Source organism: Falco peregrinus, chromosome 11 (genome assembly GCF_023634155.1).
Source record: "Falco peregrinus isolate bFalPer1 chromosome 11, bFalPer1.pri, whole genome shotgun sequence".
Taxonomy (NCBI): Eukaryota; Metazoa; Chordata; class Aves; order Falconiformes; family Falconidae; genus Falco; species Falco peregrinus.
Genome location: NC_073731.1, coordinates 7,489,370 through 7,508,146, shown reverse-complemented (window position 1 = coordinate 7,508,146; position 18,777 = coordinate 7,489,370). Strand labels below are relative to the sequence as shown.

Below are 18,777 nucleotides of genomic sequence, written 5' to 3'. Positions count from 1 at the left end.
ATGGTTTATTATTGTTTCACCATGTTTCATGAGTCACTGTCAGCAGCATTACAGATTTGAAGTAGATCTCGTATCTCCTTTAAGATCTGATGTGACAAATTTGATCACTTAGCTTGACTTTGTGTATTAAGGCAGTCATAGCATCTCACCTGGTAAGTCTGGAATTGCCTAATTTCTTTCTAATCCATAGGCTATTCTTTAGAAAGACCCCTCATCTTTGTTTTAATTCATTACTACTTCTGTCCCACTAAATCCTAACTCTGTGTCAGCAGTCTGCTTGCTTGCAGCCAGCCTGGAGTAGCAGGCAGACTGTGTGCTAAAGGTGAGCCAGCAGATACATTCTTAATGATGGGTTAACCCACACAAAAACCAGTATTTATTTACTGTTGTCTGTTCAGTGACTTCCAGGATGTTAGGGTCAATTTATTAAGTTGCACAGGATAAGGTGTATGTTATCTTTCAGTTTTGTTCTTGTATTGCACCTTCCTGGTGCAATACCTTTAAATATCATATTCTACATTGTCTGTGTTGGTCCATGAATCAGGTTGTAGCCCCCCTCCAGTCATTCACTCTAATAAGTAGATGCGCAGATGCACTCAACACAGTTAAGAACATTCATGTTTCTCTACCCAACAGCTGAAGTTTATGTATGTTTTATGCTTTTAGTCAACATCTCATCCGTAAGAGTTTCATGGATGTTTATTTTGCTATTACAAAGAACCAGAGATTTAGGAAGTGAATCCTTGCAATTCTGATGGTTGTTCTGGGATTATCCTGATGGACAACAAAGGAATTTTAGAAGGCTTGGATGGGAAAAAGTTTTAAAAATAGCTTTTGTATGTTATATTTTTTTTTAAGTTATTACTTGAATAGCTTGTCTTTTTGAAGAAGTGGACAATCAAATAGACTTTCACAGTCATCTTACTCTTGTCTTTCAACTATTTGGAAGCCAAGACTGTCTAATCTTGACTCAAGAATCGGGGCACAGCTTGTTAAATTTACAGAGAATGTTGCAAGTTTGATTTTACAGTTTTCAGATTTAAAAGTGGAATAATTATGAGATTATTGGTCTAGTTGGAAAGCATTCTACAACTTAAATTCTATCTCTAAAAAAAGAGTTAAGAAAATTAAAATACAGGTTTGATTAAATGAGAACAAACAAGGTCAACTTAATGTTAAATTTCTTATATTTGGAAGTGAAATAATTATTTCTGTTCGTTTAATGTTTGTCATTCATGTAGGAAAACATGTTTCTATTAAGGAAGATTTGGTATTTTTTCCTCAAAAACTAAAAACAAAAATCTCCACATATCATACATCCTAAGTAGACTATTTGTCCATTGATTTTTGGCTTGCTTTCCACTGGAGTAAGATTCATGTAGTACAGCTTATTCTAAAGGTATTTTTTTTAAACTATTGAAACAAATTGCAAGAAAGTGATTTATTAAATGGTTGAAAATACACGAAATGTCCTTGGATAAGTATGTAATTTAGGATTTTCATTGTGATTCCAGTATTTGTAATAGCTAGCAGTAAGTATCTTTCATGCTAGTACATGCTACTTTTGGTGGACAATGTAGAAGGAAAAAATAAAAATAAAAACTTAAAAGAATATGCCTTGAATTATCAAAGACAAAGAAATAATATTTCGAGGGTATTTGGCCTGAACTGTTGCCTAGCTTCTCAAAATTTAAAGATGAGATTAAATTTGTCTCCAAAAAATATATGCTTTCACTGACAGTTGAACGTTTAAGTGTTAGGGAGCAATTAGCCTCATCAAACGCACTTACATTGCACTAAGTATGTTTCACTCTCTGAAAGCTTTTGACTAACCTTTGGCTATATCAGTCATGAATCTTTTACGGGGGAGAAAAGTGCATACCTAAATGAAGTTCATTTTTCTTTTATGATATCTACATATCTGTCAGAATCTTCAAGTCTTGCCAGGATTGTCTAAACTTTGATCTTCTACTCCGGGTTAATTGCTATGCAAGGATAAATGGTTACAGAGGATAAGCATACTCAGCATGCTGTGACCTTCATCAACCATATTAAAAGAACATGAGGAATAGCAATGATTAAGAGATGTAAAACCATCTAGTGATGCTTTTTACAGTATGTGAAAGCCTCTCTAAAGAAATATGCAGGAAGAGCTTTTTACATGTAATTCATGTAAGACTTCTCCAGTAATCCAAAGGAAAAATGCATTCTTCGGTGCAGGTTTTTTTAAACTTTTCAGTTATTCTGTGAAACATCCTGAATTCTGATCATCTATTCTTTCTTTTTCCCACTTCCAAATTATGTACTTAATGTCCACAAACAAAAATGACTGTGACATAGAGCAGGAAGAATACAGTGTTGCAATTTATAAAGCTCCACTGGATGGGAGCTAAATATATGAATAATGTGCTCTTTCTCTGAATTTGAAGTTGCAGCTGAGTAGGACTGTGTGTGTATATCTATAAAGATACCTGTGTATTTATCAGAGAATTAAAGATCTAAGCCCAGTAGTGGGCTGTTTACACAATTGATAAATTGGACCACTTTCAAACTTGAGACCACCACCTTATTGGATTAGCATGCATTAACAATACACATTAGCAGTGGTTAGTTTTCGTAATCATTATCACTACAAACACAACAGTTGATCTTTAAAATCTATAACCTAAATTAGTTGTGAGTTTCAGCAAGGTGATACTGTATAGCTAGTGCTAGAAGTCAAGGTGATCATATCTGAGAGTGCTTTGATAGGGAAGCCAAAATCAAATTGGGCTCATTTCTTCTCAGTCTTCCTTTCTTCTCTTACCTTTGGTGCTCCTTACCCTTTCCCAAATGAAAGGGGCTGATTGCATATGCTCTCGATGTAATTCAGCATACTTTTGGGACCAGGTCTTGCTGTAAGTTTGCCAGGCATTTTTCTGTTGTGCAGCGTTGTTCTGATTCCATCAGACACCTCTCCTGCTTTTTCTGCAGGATTGTTTTGCTTTCACCAGATGTCCTTCCTCCCTGCTCTGTATCTTCAATTCTCCTCTTGCAGACTTTTCTACTTCTGCATGTTTTCCTGTATCCTACCTGTGCAACTAAACCACAAACCTCCATTGGTAGTTACATGTTATGTATGTATTTATGCTCAGTTTTGTGAAAAAACGCTTGTTAATGGTTATTCTGTTGACAGTGTTACAATTCTACAGAATCCTTTCATGCCATCTGGGTTTATGCTGTTGTAGTGTGGTTATGTCTGGGTTCAAGGCAAGCAATGCAAATTATATCTGCTTCTGCTTCATGGGTGGAACAGGCCTCGGCTTTATAAGTTGATCCTGTCTTTCAGCTGTAGTTGCAGTTGATGTATTTCACATCTTGGATGCTCCATATCATTAAAGTAACATTCTCATTCTGGGTATTAGTTCTGCTGTGTGTGATTACAAATAGTGCAGGAATATCTTGTTTGCTTGACAGCTGTTTCTTCTGAGATTAAATTATTCTGGTAAGTAGTTTTTGTTCTTTAAGTTTGGTTTTGTCCTTTCCCAAACTATATCTTAAGCTATATTTGTTTCTCAAGATTCCAGTGTTAAATTACATCTTACATTTTAAACCAATGCATTTTTTTGTGACTTCTTGCATTTTCCTTTATAGTGGAATTTCTGTGGAGCCATACAACAGAGAGCATGTGTGTAGGATATATGTCTGCACAGGACGGCAAAGCAAAGGTAAGCCACGAGCAGTAGGTTGTAATACAGTAGAATGAGTGCAAAATCTAAGGAGAATACAAAATAACTATAATGAAATATATATTAAAAAATTTGTCTTTAAGAGAGCCGAAAAAGTAATGGGTGCATAAGTAGTTAAATGGATCTATTGATTTATTAATTTATTTTAAATTGCAGCAGTTAACATACCTATATGCAACAGTTAATAAACCTACACTAATATATGTATTACGTCAGGAGAAGGTGCCACATGCACATGTCCATTCCCTCTGCTGACAGTAATAGTATTTCAATAACTTTATCCAGTTTGATTCAGTTATACTGGCTATTTAGGGTGGCACAGTATTTTTCTGTGAGCATGCCTTCCTTAAGGTAAAGCAATTGTACCGTCAAGGAAGAAGAGAGAGGACATAAAAAACCTTTTTGAGCTAGTTCTGAGAATAGTCTCTGTAATAAATGATTTGGATATTAACATCCATGTTTTCAGTTTCTTGGGGCCTAATCATAATTTTTTTTTTTTTTTTTTTTTTTTTTTAAGGAGAGAAATAATATGTTAAAATTGAATTTAGCAATGGAAACTGGGAAAGTCCTTAACATTGGGATCACAGAGTAGGGATTAACCAAGAGGATTTTTAGGAATATAACATTGAAGGGAGAAAAAGACAGTTTTTGTGATGTAGGATCTAGAGCATTTGAGAGAGGTGTTTGGACAGGGAGGATGAACATGGGAGAATCTCCACACAGAATCATAATTTCTGTAGACATTTGTATGTGTACAGCCATAAATACTCAAGACTGAGAGTAAACAATTGGAACTAGTTAAAGGAAGTGACAAAAGTGGAGGAAAGAGAATAAGGCGGCGGCTTCCTGATATGGTTAAAATAATGGGGGAGGTGTGGGTGTTTACTGGAGTACTTGCATGTATTAGAGGAGAAGATGGCAGCCAACAGGTTTGTACCAGCAGATAAGAACAAGAAAGACACCCAGCATTTTGATGGAAGGATGAATATTAAAGCCTGGAAAAGCAAAGAACTTGAGGGCCTGGATTTGTTGGCACTCCTCAGAAATGGCTGCTTGTGTATCTGCTGAAGAAGAAGGTTCAGTCATTGGTAAGGGGGGGGGGGGGGGGGGGAAGACAACAAAAGCAAAATGTTCCTCCCCCTCTCCCCCTCTCCCCCTCTCCCCCTCTCCCCCTCTCCCCCTCTCCCCCTCTCCCCCTCTCCCCCTCTCCCCCTCTCCCCCTCTCCCCCTCCCCCCCTCTCCCCCTCCCCCCCTCTCCCCCTCCCCCCCTCTCCCCCTCCCCCCCTCTCCCCCTCCTGTATTTCATTTGAGAGATAAATACAAAGGAGGATGTGAGCAAGATAATAAAAGGATGTACAAAAGAAGGAAATTAACATCAGATATTTTAAACAAGAATAGTGAAACATGCTGGTTGAAGCACTGGGAATGGATGAGTTCATCCATAAAGAGTAAAATGTATAGAAAAAAAAGACAAGAATGCCCCAGAAGGAGGAGGAAGATAAAAAGCAGCTGGTGAAGGAACCTCTGGTAGAGGTGTTAGTGAAGTACTTGCTTTCATGACTTGTGTAGAGTTCTTTCCAGTTAATTATCCATTGAATACAGTGTGGTTTTACTTGTTTTCTTATATTTATTTCTGATTTATTAGAAGAGAATCCAAACTTGGGTTAAAAGCTCAGACCGAACTGAGTGAAACTAAAGCAAGCTCAGCTGCAGATGTTCTAGTATTCACTAGTTAGTTTAAAAATCATTATCTTGTGTTCATGGTGAAAGGAGAATTATTAGAATGAACAATGTTAAATTATTCCTGTGTGCACACCTGCCTCTGGCTTACACTGCAACGCTCAAAATATTATTGTTTCTTCCTGGTAGTGTCTGTCTAATTAATAAATAAATGCTAAATATGAAATCTGTCTGCTAATGAGTACTAGCATGACAGTGTCATGCCCAGAGATGTTTTCCTACTTGCAGTTGCAACATTTGACATCTGGTGTGCATTGTTTTCATACTGCTGGTAAATTCTCCAGCTGGTAATCTTGATTGCGCTGACAGACACAGCTGCTCTTCTTGGTTCACTTCTAAATTATGTTTTTGACCTTCATTGAAGAGTTAATCCCCCTCCCTTTCTTCTTCCTTTGAGTCTGTGGCCACAAATGCTTTCCAGAGAAAAACCACAAATGCTTTTGCTGCTGCCTTCTATTGATCAAAAAAAGTCTTCGGTCATAAAAGCTGGAATTTTGTTCTGCTACAACTAGGACTAAGTTATAGATGGAAAACTGGGCTTGAAATAGAACACAATGTATTGCAAGTAAAAAAAAATAAAAAATCCCTTCAATAGAGTAACTGCTTTGGTACAGTTAATTTTGAGTGCTTGCCATGAAAGAATAATGGTATAAGAATTCATAAAAGTATAAAATATCACTTGTTTATGAGTACCATAGCAAAATGATCAGGCAGTGGCTTGTAAGGAAACATCTTGCTTTCCTGTTTTTCTAGGGTGGTAAAGAGCTTCAGTTTTTATTCCTTTCATCAGTCTAGGACTCAAGTTTTATTCTTAAACTGAGGGGTTGTCACAGTGGCTGATTTTGGACTGATTCAATTTAATGAACATGAAAACATGTTTTTATAGCAAGTCTTTTATAAAGTGAGAAGGTTTTGAAGTGTACTGTTATGAATTAGACTAATACTAGAATCATAAATATATAAAGAGGTACATAATAAGGAAAAAAAAGGATCCTGCTTTATACTCTTAGTATGATTCTTTGTGCATTGGAGGTTAATACATTTCATAATAGGACCTGGCAAATGATGGTTCTGAATCCCAGATGAAGATTGTGGAGGTGTAGAAGACCTTTCTTACAAGGCAAACACTTAGAGACTTATAAGCTAGATACCAGCTTACCTGCAGATACTGGTATGCCTGAGAGGTGGAAACATAACCAACCAACTAATGATCGGCAGCTCCTTAAAAGAGCAGTGGGACAGGACAGTGGCATCGGAGGCTTGAAGTGTTTTGTACATCCTGACCTGCCAGAGCTTCTGCCTATTTAGCACAGTGAGCTCTCCAAGTACTGATCTGCAAGTATCCTTGCAGCAGGGGTTTATTTCCTCCCGATTTAGAGAAGACTGAGTTCTGCAGCTGGCTACTCGCCTCCAGAGTGGACTGCCTAAATGCTAACTCACCAGCATAAAATGGCTGAGCCTGCAAGAGCTGTGGAACAGTTTTGCACTGTGACTAATGACTGTTTGATTTAAAGCATACTTTCTGGAAAGGTGTCCAGTCTTTTTTTGAAAAACCAGTTGCCTGGATAAGTCACGGTTTCCTGTTGAACATTCATTTAAAATGTTTGGTTGAGCGTTGCTTTAAAAATACTGTGAAGCCTTGCCAGATGGCCTAAGTTCACACCTTATTGCTGACAGTCGTCTTTGGTTGATTGTCCGATTACTTGCCTTTAGCTCTGTCCTAAAGCTGGAAGTATTCCAGCTCCTCCACCACTGATAGCACTGGCAATGTCATCTTCACTACCTGAAGAGTAGATATCTCACTGACTTCCCTCTGGTTCTTACCTGGAACCCTTACCTCGCTGCTGCAAGCAGCTCATCAGGGCATGTCCTTGCCGGTTCAGCTGTACTCTTCTTTGTTTCTTGCCGTCCCTCTTGACACGAGCAGTTTCATAATCACTCGGGGCCAGTGTTCTACATAGATTGGCTGCGAAGAGAAATGAACTTTTCATCGGAACATCTTTGACTCTTTTACATGCTTCTTGGAACTAACCTACACCACCTATTGCTACAACTTTCCCAGGCTGTGCCTGGGAGCCTCAGCTATGATGAGCTTAATGAACAGTTATACTCTGTTTTAGAAGTTGCCGGTCCCAGGCTTCCCCCTTACTGAAGCAATAGCATGACAGATTGTTTCAACGTTAGGGCTGTGCTTTGGGAAGGATGAATGGACTTCCTGAGATCTCCTGAAGCAAATTCCTGCATTGCCTATCTATTTGATGGTAGAATTGCCACATAAGCTGACATTCAGCTGTTTCTAGCCATTAGTGAGGCTGTTGGAATATTCTAGGTTGCTGTGGAAGTTTCTAGCTGCAGCCGTGAGAACAGATAAAAAATACTTATCTGTGGACTGCCTCTGCACTTTACCCAGCTCCTTGTGTAGCCATAACTGCTGCAGCAGAAAAGGTTAAGACTTCTAAACTGAAGGACAGGGAGATTAAATAACTTCATGAACTAGGAGATGTGGTTTTTTTCTTTTTGGTTATTGTGATGTTGACTCATGAATTACTTGATACGAATTCAAGATCTTTGGTAAACAATTAGTTCTTTTAGATTTCCTGCCCAAACTGTCTTCTCTTTCTGAGTCTTCAGGATAACCTTCCAGATGTTTGGGTTTTTTTATGGATCCATAATAGATCCAACAGTTGATCATAGCATCAGCTAAGAAGGTTGTCCTGTGTCCTGGTTTCAGCTGGCATAGTGTTAATTATCTCATAGAGGCTACTACGGTGCTGTGTTTTGGCTTTGATGTGAGACTTTTCAGTTTCTCAGTTCTTGTGAGTGAAAAGGCTGGAGGGGCACAAGGAATTGGGAGGGGGCACAGCCAGGGCAGGTGACCTGAACTAGCCACAGCAGTATTCCATACCATGGGACGTCAGGCCTGGTGTATATACCTGGGGGTTGGCTGTGGCGGGTGGATCGTTGCTTGGGACTGGCTGGGATTGGCCGGTGGCTGGTGAGCAGTTGCATTGTGCACCACATGTGTCTTTCTTCCTTTCCCTCTGGATTTTACTCTTTCCCTTCACCTTTTCATTATAACTGTTATCATCATCATTGTTATTATTGTTCTTTCATTTTTATTCTGTTTCAATTATTAAATTGTTCTTATCTCAGCCCTTGAGTTTTACATTCCTTTCCAACTCTCTTCCCCATCCCTCTGGGTGACGGTGGAGTAAGCAAGCAGCTGCGTGGTACTTAATTACCAGCCAGGGTTAAACCACAACATCTTGTTACCAGAGCTCTGACCTCTTTAAAGATACTCTGGCAGCTTCCAATTAATCAGTTCCTATTTTCCTGAACTGATTTGGTTACCTTCTGAGAGCTTAAACAATTTTATTGTTACTGCTGGGAAAATAGGTCTATTCTGATGGCTATAGGGTTGCTCCTTGGAGCTCTGTCCCTATTGCAATTGCTGATGTGCAGTATTTGAGGTCTTAATGGTTGGTGTAGCATTTGGCAGAGCAGTTTTAAGTGTCACTTTGCAGGAAGGGCTTTGAGACCTTCTGCCATGTAATTTGGGAGGGGGAGAAAGAACTCCTTGAACTCACCCATAATATGACTTTAGATGTAAAAAAAAGCAGAACGGGAAGGAAGGTAAGTTAGTTGCGTAGGCTGCAAGTTAATTGAGTCCTCTCTTAGTTACATAGTCTTCGTATCTTCTTGTTCCTTGTCTGCTTGCCTGGTGGAGGATGCTGCAGAGGAAAAGGAGTTATTTAGTCTCAAATGACAGGCAGCCTGTGCCTGCAATGTGAATTCACATACTGACTGCATCTCTTGAAGGTTCTGTTATGGGTAGGCAGCTTTCTTTGATTTAATGTTATGTATCTGTGCATAATCAAGCAGGAGCCCTTTTATCTCAGGCAGGGTCTGCAGAGTATTTGCTCACTTAAGGCCTACAGTGTTGTGTGTGCAGAAGGTGTAAGTAAGGAGCAGGATGCACCACAGAATTTTTTTTTCTTGGATCTCCCAAGTATCTTATATTATCTTAGTAACTGAGAGTAGTTTGTGGTGGGTAATGTTATTGCTTGAAACTAGGTACTTCCTCACTGTGTTTTCAGTAGTGCTTGAAGTCAGAGTGTTTTCTTTCCAGTGAAAAATCTAGTCTTAATACCAACAATGTGCAGTTTTGGTCCTGTGTTACGTGTAGGTATTTGAAATAATCTGTCGGCTCGCTATGTTTCTTCGTATGTGTAAACTTGCTGTATGATCTGTGTGCTGTATGATCTGTGTATAAGTGTTGCTAACTTCTGCAAATTTTGTAAATGTTGCAATACTTTTGAGATATCCTTGTAGTTCAGCTTCATAGGTTTTGCTTTTTGTAACAGCTTAATTGACTTAGACAACAGATTTCTAAAAATCTAATTGTAGTATTGAATGTACTCCAATTCAGTTGCCAGTTTAAATCTGTCTTTGACAGATACCCAGTTCATATAACATGAATAACTAAGCTTTATGTTATGGCAGGCTTTAATATTGCAAAGTTGCATATGCCGTTCTTTCCATTTTCTAATGAAGCAAATTCAAGTTGCTTTGCGAGATGTGGGGTAACAGTAGCGGAGTGTTCCATATTGCTGTGTTTGAAAACATTTGTCAGCAACAACTGCTGTCTACACCAAATGTTGTGGTTGCAATATGCAAACAGAAACTTTATCTTTGACAGCTAATTTCATTTTCCAGTATGAAGAAACATAGTGGACAGGGAGACCATTTCCAGTTCATTTTTCCTGTTGAGATGTTAAGTGTTGTAATCAGATTTATTTGCCTTTGCTAACATTGTAAAATGTAGCAAAATCACTTTGCTCTGTTTGAAGTGATACATACGATAAATGCTGGTTGTAGTGATTGTTGTTGGTTTTCTGGTGGTGGGCTTCTGTATTTTGCTTTGTGAGTAAAAGGTCTGTGAAAGCCTTTTGTCAGGGGAAGGGCAGGTATCCACTGCTCATTGGGTGAAAAAACACATCTTGGAAGAATCCTAACTCTAATTTGAAAATTAGTGGAAAAAATTGCAGGGTTTGTTTAGTTAACAGGAATACTAAGTCAGATAATTCAGTCATTTATTTCATACTACAGAGACAGTCTTTTAACTTCATGAGACAGGAAAAGTGTATGTCACACTTCTTGGTTTTTTGGGTTTTTTTTCTTTAATCTGCATTCTCGTCTGGAGACTGGGGAATCGTTCAGAAATTTTTACTTGAAAAGAACGCTGTGCATACAGTAGAGCATCCAGTTCTCTCATAAAAATAAGGTATTTATATTTGTTGGAAATAACCTTCAGTGCTAAGATACTAGTTAAAATATTTGGCTCATAGACTTCATGGGAAGTAGGGCCTCTGAGATGGGAAGGTAAGTTGAGTTTTTTGGGTTGAGTACCTTACATAAAGCCATTAGTTCTGGAAAACTCTTCATAGTTGGCCGACATAGTTTAGAACAGAGCAGAGAAGATGGGATTCTATATCCAGATATGCAAATATAAATGCAATAACCTGACTTAGCACCTGCTATTCAGAATGTTAACAATCACATTTTAAGATATATGGCAATATTTTAGAATACCTCTATGAAAACCTAGGACACTGAACTGAATAACTGATCGTTCATATGTGGTTTTAGACTGTCTAAATGCATGAATGAATCATTTAGAGAAATTAAAATCCTTTAGTTTTCAACTGTCTTGACTTGATATTTTTTCCTCTAATGCTTTGTGTGAATGTTTTTAGGTACAATAATAGTGTATAGTAATATACTTAACCCACAGAGTAAGTTTGAGCTTGGAAAACCATTGGATTCCTAAGCAACCTATACATAGAATCAGTATTTTCAGTATCTGAGATCCAGAGGCCCATCATCAGTATGTCTGGCTTTCTGTCTTTTGCTAACAAAGACTATCATCCTGGAGCCCCCCCCCCCCCCTTTTTTTTTTTAAAGACTTCATCAAATAAGTTACACGTGGGATATTCTGATAGCAGCACTTGCCAGTATTTTGTGGGGCACCTTCTCCTGTCATACGGCAGGTTTACATTTAAACCATGTTGGAGGAGAGCCTTCCAGGAGACAGAGCGGCAGAAGATGGCTGTTGCTGCCAAAATGGGCTATTACTGTCTACAAAATAAATTGGGAATGCATGGACAGATGCTTCTCATGGTGGAAGCATGTATCCAGGTAGAAGGCTCTGAATTTCTAAAGACTGTATCAGTTTGGTGGTACTTTTCTTTAAGGAGTAAATTGTAGAAAGCATTTTCATTGATGATGTGATGGTCTTTCATTTTATTTCATCTCAATAGTGTAATGAATGGAAAAAGTTTCTTTTATAAATTATTCTGTCCAAAGTACATCCTGAGCATGTAGTAAGAAAGCTAAACACATGAAGTACTCCCCAGATTTGCTTAAGAACTGAATGTGCTGCCATCTGGTAGTTGTACTGTGTCCTCTTGGCAGCAGTTGATTGACTTCAGTTTTCTCATGCAGCACTGGCTGTCTTTTGGCTTAAACTTTATTTTACATTGTATTTATGCTTTTAATGAAAAGAAAATGAAGCTGTTGTGACAAGCTAATACTTTTATGTGAGTAAAGGGAAGACTTTTGGTCTTTAAAGAAAAAAATATTTTTATATTAGTTGGTCTCAGGGTTGTTTCAGAATATTGTCTATGAGACATGAAGTAAGTCTTGGCACAACTTGTGTTATTTGTATTTTGTATTTTTTAAAAGTATACTAAAAATATGTAACTTGAAAAGTAGATCAAATTTTCATGATGAAAAGATTAAACCGTATGTTGTTGATGTAGCAGTTAACACTTATTCCAGGGCAGAAAGACCTATTAATGTTGGACTTGAAGGGTAGTGGGAAACTTTCCAGTGTGTATCAAAAGGCACTGAGAGATAGTAATGTTCCGTGACCTGTCTACAGCGCTGGGGTTGAGGGACTTGGTTGCTCCATGGTTTTGGTTTGATTAGGATGGAAAGAGGGAAGCATTGTCTGTTTGGATGGCAAGTACATGGAGCAAGAATCATTGTCTGAAGGTTGGTTAGATTGTGCTTTATGGAGGGGTGAGAAGCAAAATCAAGTATTCAGTCTAGCATTTACTTCTTTTCCTTTTAAGCTGTGGACATAAGGTTCCTCCTTTAAGCTGCAGGCAAAGATCTGTTGTGACTAACTGATTTCCTAACTGTCGGGACCTCTTCTCCTACCAGGTCCTCACCAACCTCACTTTTCTCTGGGGAAGCAAATTGAATCAGAGTATTCTCAGGGACAGTAAAATTTCTGTTTGTAGAGCTGAAGATATAGATAACCCTGTCGGTCTTAATCTACCTTTCCTTGGCATATGGTTTCCTCAAAGAGAGGCTTCCATAAAGCTGAGTGGAGGATTAATTCAGGAAGACAGGTTTTTTTTCCTGTTTTTGTGCTCCCAGGCATGATTTCCCCCAGGTGTGGGTTCATTCAACTTGTAACTAATTCAATTAAAAGCTTTCCAGTGATGCTTTTTTTTGTTTGCCTTTTATTTTTATGTTTTTAAAATCTAAACATAATCCTCTGTACAATCTGGACTTAATGTAAAATATGATGTTGGGATATAAAAATGTAACAAACTGTACAAATAAGTTCTGTGGTTGCATTTAAAAATACTAAATGTTCTTTGATCTTTCTATTTACTGGAGTTTGTTCATATAGCTAAGAACAAGGGAGATATAATTGTAAGAATTCATTTGGGAGTTTGTCTGAAGTTGTCTTGACATGGCAATGGTATCCTTTCATATTACTTATTATTAGGTACATATTTTAAACACTTATCATCCTGAGATCTGTCTTGCTTTTGTTCTACATAAGGCAGCCATTGGTGAAAGTAATAAGAAGTAGTTGGTGTAAACAGCATATGAATTTGCTCCGTCTTATAAATTATGCAAATAAACAGGATGCAAGTAAAGACTTTTAGAAAGATTTCATTATGTGTGGTTTGGGTGTTTCTGTAAATGGAAATGTACAGATGTTGGTGAATAGTGGTTTGGGGTCTTTTGTATGGGAAATGTGTTTTTCCTTTTATAGGAAGTAGGGTTTTGTATAGGCAGTGTGTTTTGGACAGCAATTTAAGCATAGCTACTTGATAATATATCGATATATATTGACTATCTGCTTATCCTCTCTTGCATGTTTTACTTCCCTTGCTCAAAAACTTATTAGGATATTATGCTTGACTAACTTAAAAAAACCCAGGATCTATAAATTTCATATGGATTCAGTGAAGCCTCACATTTTACTGCTGCAATTACATAAGGGTCTTTTAGGTATTTAAGACAAGCATATGCAAAGGGCCAATTCATAACTTGGGTCAGAAAACTAATTTACATAAATCAGGCCTCTTGGTAGCTATAATGAAAAAAAATTTATTAAAAGATTCGTGATAATGATGATAGTGCTGATACTTCTTCTGTTTCAGTAACAAGCTTTCTCTCTTAGGCCTCTTGGCAGCATCTTTGGACTTCTGTGCTTTTTACTGTATTGCTACAATGATCTGCTAATAACTCAGATCACTGTATAAGCAATCTCACTTATAATTAATGCCTGCCTTAGAGTGCACCACTGGTTTGTTTTGATTGCAGTATCTCACTAAGCAATCCGGTGGTGTTCTTCCACTAAGGAAATTTGCTAATGTGCCCATCAAACAATACTACTTTTACACTGTCATCCTGTACCACTTTTCATTCAGAAATTTTCACAGGCTGGGAAAAATGTCTTGGGTCTGTTGGTCATAAAATAAAAAAATACACCTTCTTCAACTTCTTCTTTTTTTTTTTTTTTTTTTTTTTTTTTTGCTTTGAACCTAGAAAATAACATCTCCAAAGAATTGTCAGTTATATTTTGCGGGAAACTGTAACAGATTTGAAAAGAATCTTTTCTTCTTGAAGTGGTAAATCACAGTTGTAACCAAAATTGTTCTGAAAGTAGGAAGATGTTCATATATCAAGCAGAAAGGACAGAGATCAAAGTTTTAACAGTAAAATGAAAATCTTTAAATGTTTTTAATTAAATCTCATTCTGTAATTTAACTGAAAACAAGACCACCTAAGAGTAGACACTGGGATATCCTTATCAAGAAAGAAATCAAAAAAAGCTGCCTCTGAGATGCAAAATCACTTTGATGCAATGAATTGTAGTTAGTCTCAAATCACTTTCTGCTCAATTGATGCAAGTTATTCTTACTGCACGTTTAAATCTATACTTTTTGTCATAACCCATTGCCTCATTGCAAGTTATACATTTTGAAGCACTTAAATCTTTTAAATGGGATAAGGTACATAGAAAAACTTCAATATGTAGTTGACTGCACTCACAGGAAGCCATAACTTCTAAATGCCAGCAACTTCTATGTTGTGAGCTTTATATCGTAGTTGCATTAATTTCTAGTTCTTAATGTAATAATTGTTGAAGTGTTCTTTGTCTGAGCATTAATGAGTCATTTGGTGAAACTTGTAACTCATGAGGGAGATGAAGGGCAGTGTTCCTGCTTCGGTGGGAGGGATGCCTGGAGCGTTGCTCAAGCTGCCGAGTTCCTGCCATGGCCACTTTCTGCCTCAAGCCTCTGGAAATGCTGTTAGCAGCCCTATTGCTTTTTTTTGTTCCTGTAAGCCTCTTTTCTACCTTTTACCAGAGCCCACCCAGCAGCTCTGAAAGTAGGAAGCAGTAAAGTTTGTTGAAACATGCTTCTGACTCCCTTTGCTGTTCTGTTTATACACTTGCTTTAGCCATTTGGCCCTATATGAAAGCAATCAATATATCTGTACAAGGCTCTTGCTGTAGCTCAAACTCAATAGTGTGGATGAAAAAATAGCCAGTATAAAAAAAGTGTGTAAGGGGGGAAAAAAAGTAACTACTTGTAACAATAAGTCAAAATACCTTTTCGTAAGAGAATGCTTTTACCCATCAGTAATAAAATGCACCTCAGAATATAAAGTATCTTTGCCAGATTTTTAGTGTCACTGAGTTACAGTAGAGTTAAGCTGAGGTTTGTGTACACAAACACTTGCCCACTTTCTGGCGCTTTACTTTCTGGCTGAAATATTGCAGAGCCATCTCAAAGGCCTGCTTTTAAAGCTTCTCCATGGAAAAGATGCTTGTTGACAGAAACACAACTGCTCTTTAGGTCCAATTATTTGACCTAAATATTTGGTGGCAACAAATACTTTAGAGTAAGTCTTTGGGGTTTTTTTAAGTGGATGAGAGATATTTTATGCAGAGAAATTTTTTCTTTGCATCCTGAACATAGCAGTTGCATTACGCTCTGAAGCGTTATCTTTGTCCAACAGTTCATTGTGTCTGAAGATTTCTGTAAGGTACATTTCTGTATGCAGCACTAAACTTTTTTGCATCTCTCTAAACAATAGAAATATAAACCATGGAATGCCACAGTTACCTTTCTTTTTATGCTGGATATTCCTTTCTTCTACTTTCAGTGCATTGGGTCATCCAGTTTACCTTTTCTACACATCTGTCATGGTCCTTCTCTTCATGCATTAAACATTGCAAACAAAATGAAAAAGGAATCCCATTTTTTTGCAGCTTTTCAAGTTGCTTTGCAGTTTGCCCTCAGACTTCAGTGATGGAGCAGCTTAATTGTTCAATACTTAGAAGTTTGCTTTGTGTCCTGCATAATTTTGCCTCTCTTTTCACTCGATAATGCTCTCTTGACTTTTCCACAGACTCACATTTCAAGACTTCCTCCTGGAGCTGTGGCAGGACAGTCTGTGGCAATAGAAGGAGGAGTTTGCCGGCTGGAGAGTCCAGAAAGCTGAACAGCTGATTCCTCACTTCATTGCAAAGAATGTGAATGACTTTTTGTACAATAAGTTTTTTGTGTTTTAACAGATGTTGGAAATTCTGCTCTTGTTTTATACCCCGTATTGCAACCATGTGCACCATAACTTGAGACAAGTGCTGCTGTAGTTTATGTTCTCACTCTGTGAATGGGGGTGTGTGCATGTTCATTTTTTCCCTAATAAAATAGGAACTCTTCCCAGCTGTGTAAAGATTATGTATGATTAATGATTGTGTTTTCATTGTTTTATGTTTGAAAAATAACTAAAAGTTTTAAAAAATTAATTTAAAGATAGGATCACAATTTTCATTCATGTTCTAAATTTAAGAGTAACAGGCCTTTGAAGTGGCTCTATAATTATGCAAAAATTGTTATGGTTTCTAAGTTTCTCAGTGGTTTGAGGAAATCCAGAGGTGGCTTAAACATGGGTTGTTTTTTTCCTCCCCAATAAGGAGGACTTCTTTTGTCAAAGAATGGTTTCAGTGAAACAGACTAGAGCAAAGTTAAGGCTAGAATTGTTTTTAAATAGTCTTATAGGTCATATCTCTGTTCCCAAACTAAGATGTTAATAGCTTCAAGCTGTATGTATTACAAAAAGCTATATGAAGATAATGTATCGTAATGCAGTCTTTATGTATAATGGAATATTACAATGTAAATAAGAAAACAAAGTTTATTGAAAGATTCAATATTATTCTTCGCTTCTGTTTAAATCTATTTTTAAGAGAGGTACAGAAATGAACATATTACTGGATGCGAAGTGCAATGTATATTAAACAGATGTTGGGAGAGCTGATAGTAGCTTTCTTATTGACAAAGCAACTTCCTAAAGTCCAGCCACAGCATGGGTATTTATATAACTGTGTGTATTATGTATGTACTGTGCATAAATTTACTGTAATTCTTTTTATACCTTCAAAAAACCTGCATTATAAAACAGTGTAATCCTTGTCTGCCTTGTGAAGCACTGGCAGCTGAACCCTCGTTTGTCACCAGTTCTGATATGTTAGCCAGATCGCCTGAGTCCTAAAAGTAAGTTCTGACGTACAATCTTCCACTCAGTACTTTTTTCTTCAAAGCACTGGCAGCAATAGAAGACTTTTGTAATTAATTCATTGTCTTGATAAGTATGCCAAAGAGAAACTAAAATAGTTCATCTTTTTCCCTGGTGGATATTTGATAATTCTGTTTTCAGAAATAGTGGATGAATAGATACTCAGACTGTATTCACTTAATCGGGCATTGTACTTGCCTGTTTTTTAATGTTGTGCCTGCCTATAACAGACATACTTGACTGACTAAATGGTTACATTGATTGTAGTACCAATATTTCATGGAAAAAAAATCTTAATAAATTTTTTTTAATAGCCTGAGTTCATTTTCACTGTTATGCTACAGCATACATTGACATACTCTCATCTTTGTTTGTTTTTTTTTAATTGTGACATCAGTGTAGTCCTATAGTTGAAGATATTTCTATACAATTCTGTAAATTATGTGAAACAGGCTTTCCAGGTTGGAGAACCAAAAAAGTGGAATGCATCCATCTTGAAATAGTTTGTGCTGAGGTATCAGACTGGATTTTCGGTGATATACTGGTGGTCTGATGAAATGAAGAACTGCACTTTCAGAAATGTTACAACAAAGAAGCTGTGTTGTCACAGTCATTACAATTGCTGTAACAGGCAGCATTAAATGACTGTGTGGATGCTTCACTATGTAATGAGTGAAGAATTGAAGTTCATGTGTATGGGTTTGTACATACCCTCATTTGAAAATGGCATTGTTTTTGGAAAAGCTAAAGTAAGTGTTGGCCTGCTTTCATTCTTTCATTCTAAAACTGCTTTTCAGAGTCAACCTCGTAGAAACTTTGGCATGAATTCACTCTTTCATGGAATAAGCATGGCAGAATGGCTTGTAAAATGTAAATCGATAATTTGTTTCTTCCCTTTAATATCTCTTTATGGAGTTGCAGATTCCAGTGTATGATTTTTCTTTCCCCACACTATCTCAAAGTTTCATTTGTGTGTATACATATATATATAAAAACCTATAACTCAAACAGCAGGTAACATGTTTTGCTTTTACTTTGCTTTTCTGTCTATATCATACTCCAATCAAATATTACTATTTTTTTTTTTTTTTTTTTTTGTCAAAAAAGCCAGGCTTCTTCAGGAAGCTACTTGGGAATCATGGTTTAAAATTGAGCAGTGTGCCTTTTAATTGTCCAACATTTTCTCCTTCTGTCTAGGTAGAGGAAAAAGGAAAAAAATAATCATCTCTTGTCTTGAGAATCACAAGCAAGGTGCAGAGCACAAACCAGGTACAGAGTCAACTTTTGACATAAGGTATGAGAAGAAAACTGTGTTAGCATATATGAATTTCTGTACCAGTAATTGTGAAGTCTGACAGGAACAGAATTGCCTATCATCCAGCTCCCACTTAAGCCAATGAAAGATCTTACA

General features: G+C 37.2%; 1 protein-coding gene across 4 annotated transcripts in view; it reads left to right on the top strand.

The window, feature by feature from the left end:
- The window catches only part of TASP1 (taspase 1), an 87,752-nt gene extending 70,067 nt beyond the window's left edge, over positions 1 to 17,685 (top strand). For all 4 annotated transcript variants that reach the window (XM_055816287.1, XM_055816285.1, XM_055816286.1 and 1 more), the window contains 2 exons: positions 3,634 to 3,707; positions 16,197 to 17,685. In XM_055816287.1, the coding sequence (XP_055672262.1) occupies positions 3,634 to 3,707; positions 16,197 to 16,289 (167 nt within the window). In that variant the 3' untranslated portion in view covers positions 16,290 to 17,685. The remainder of the gene's footprint in view (positions 1 to 3,633; positions 3,708 to 16,196) is intronic.
- The last annotated feature ends 1,092 nt before the right edge of the window (positions 17,686 to 18,777 follow it).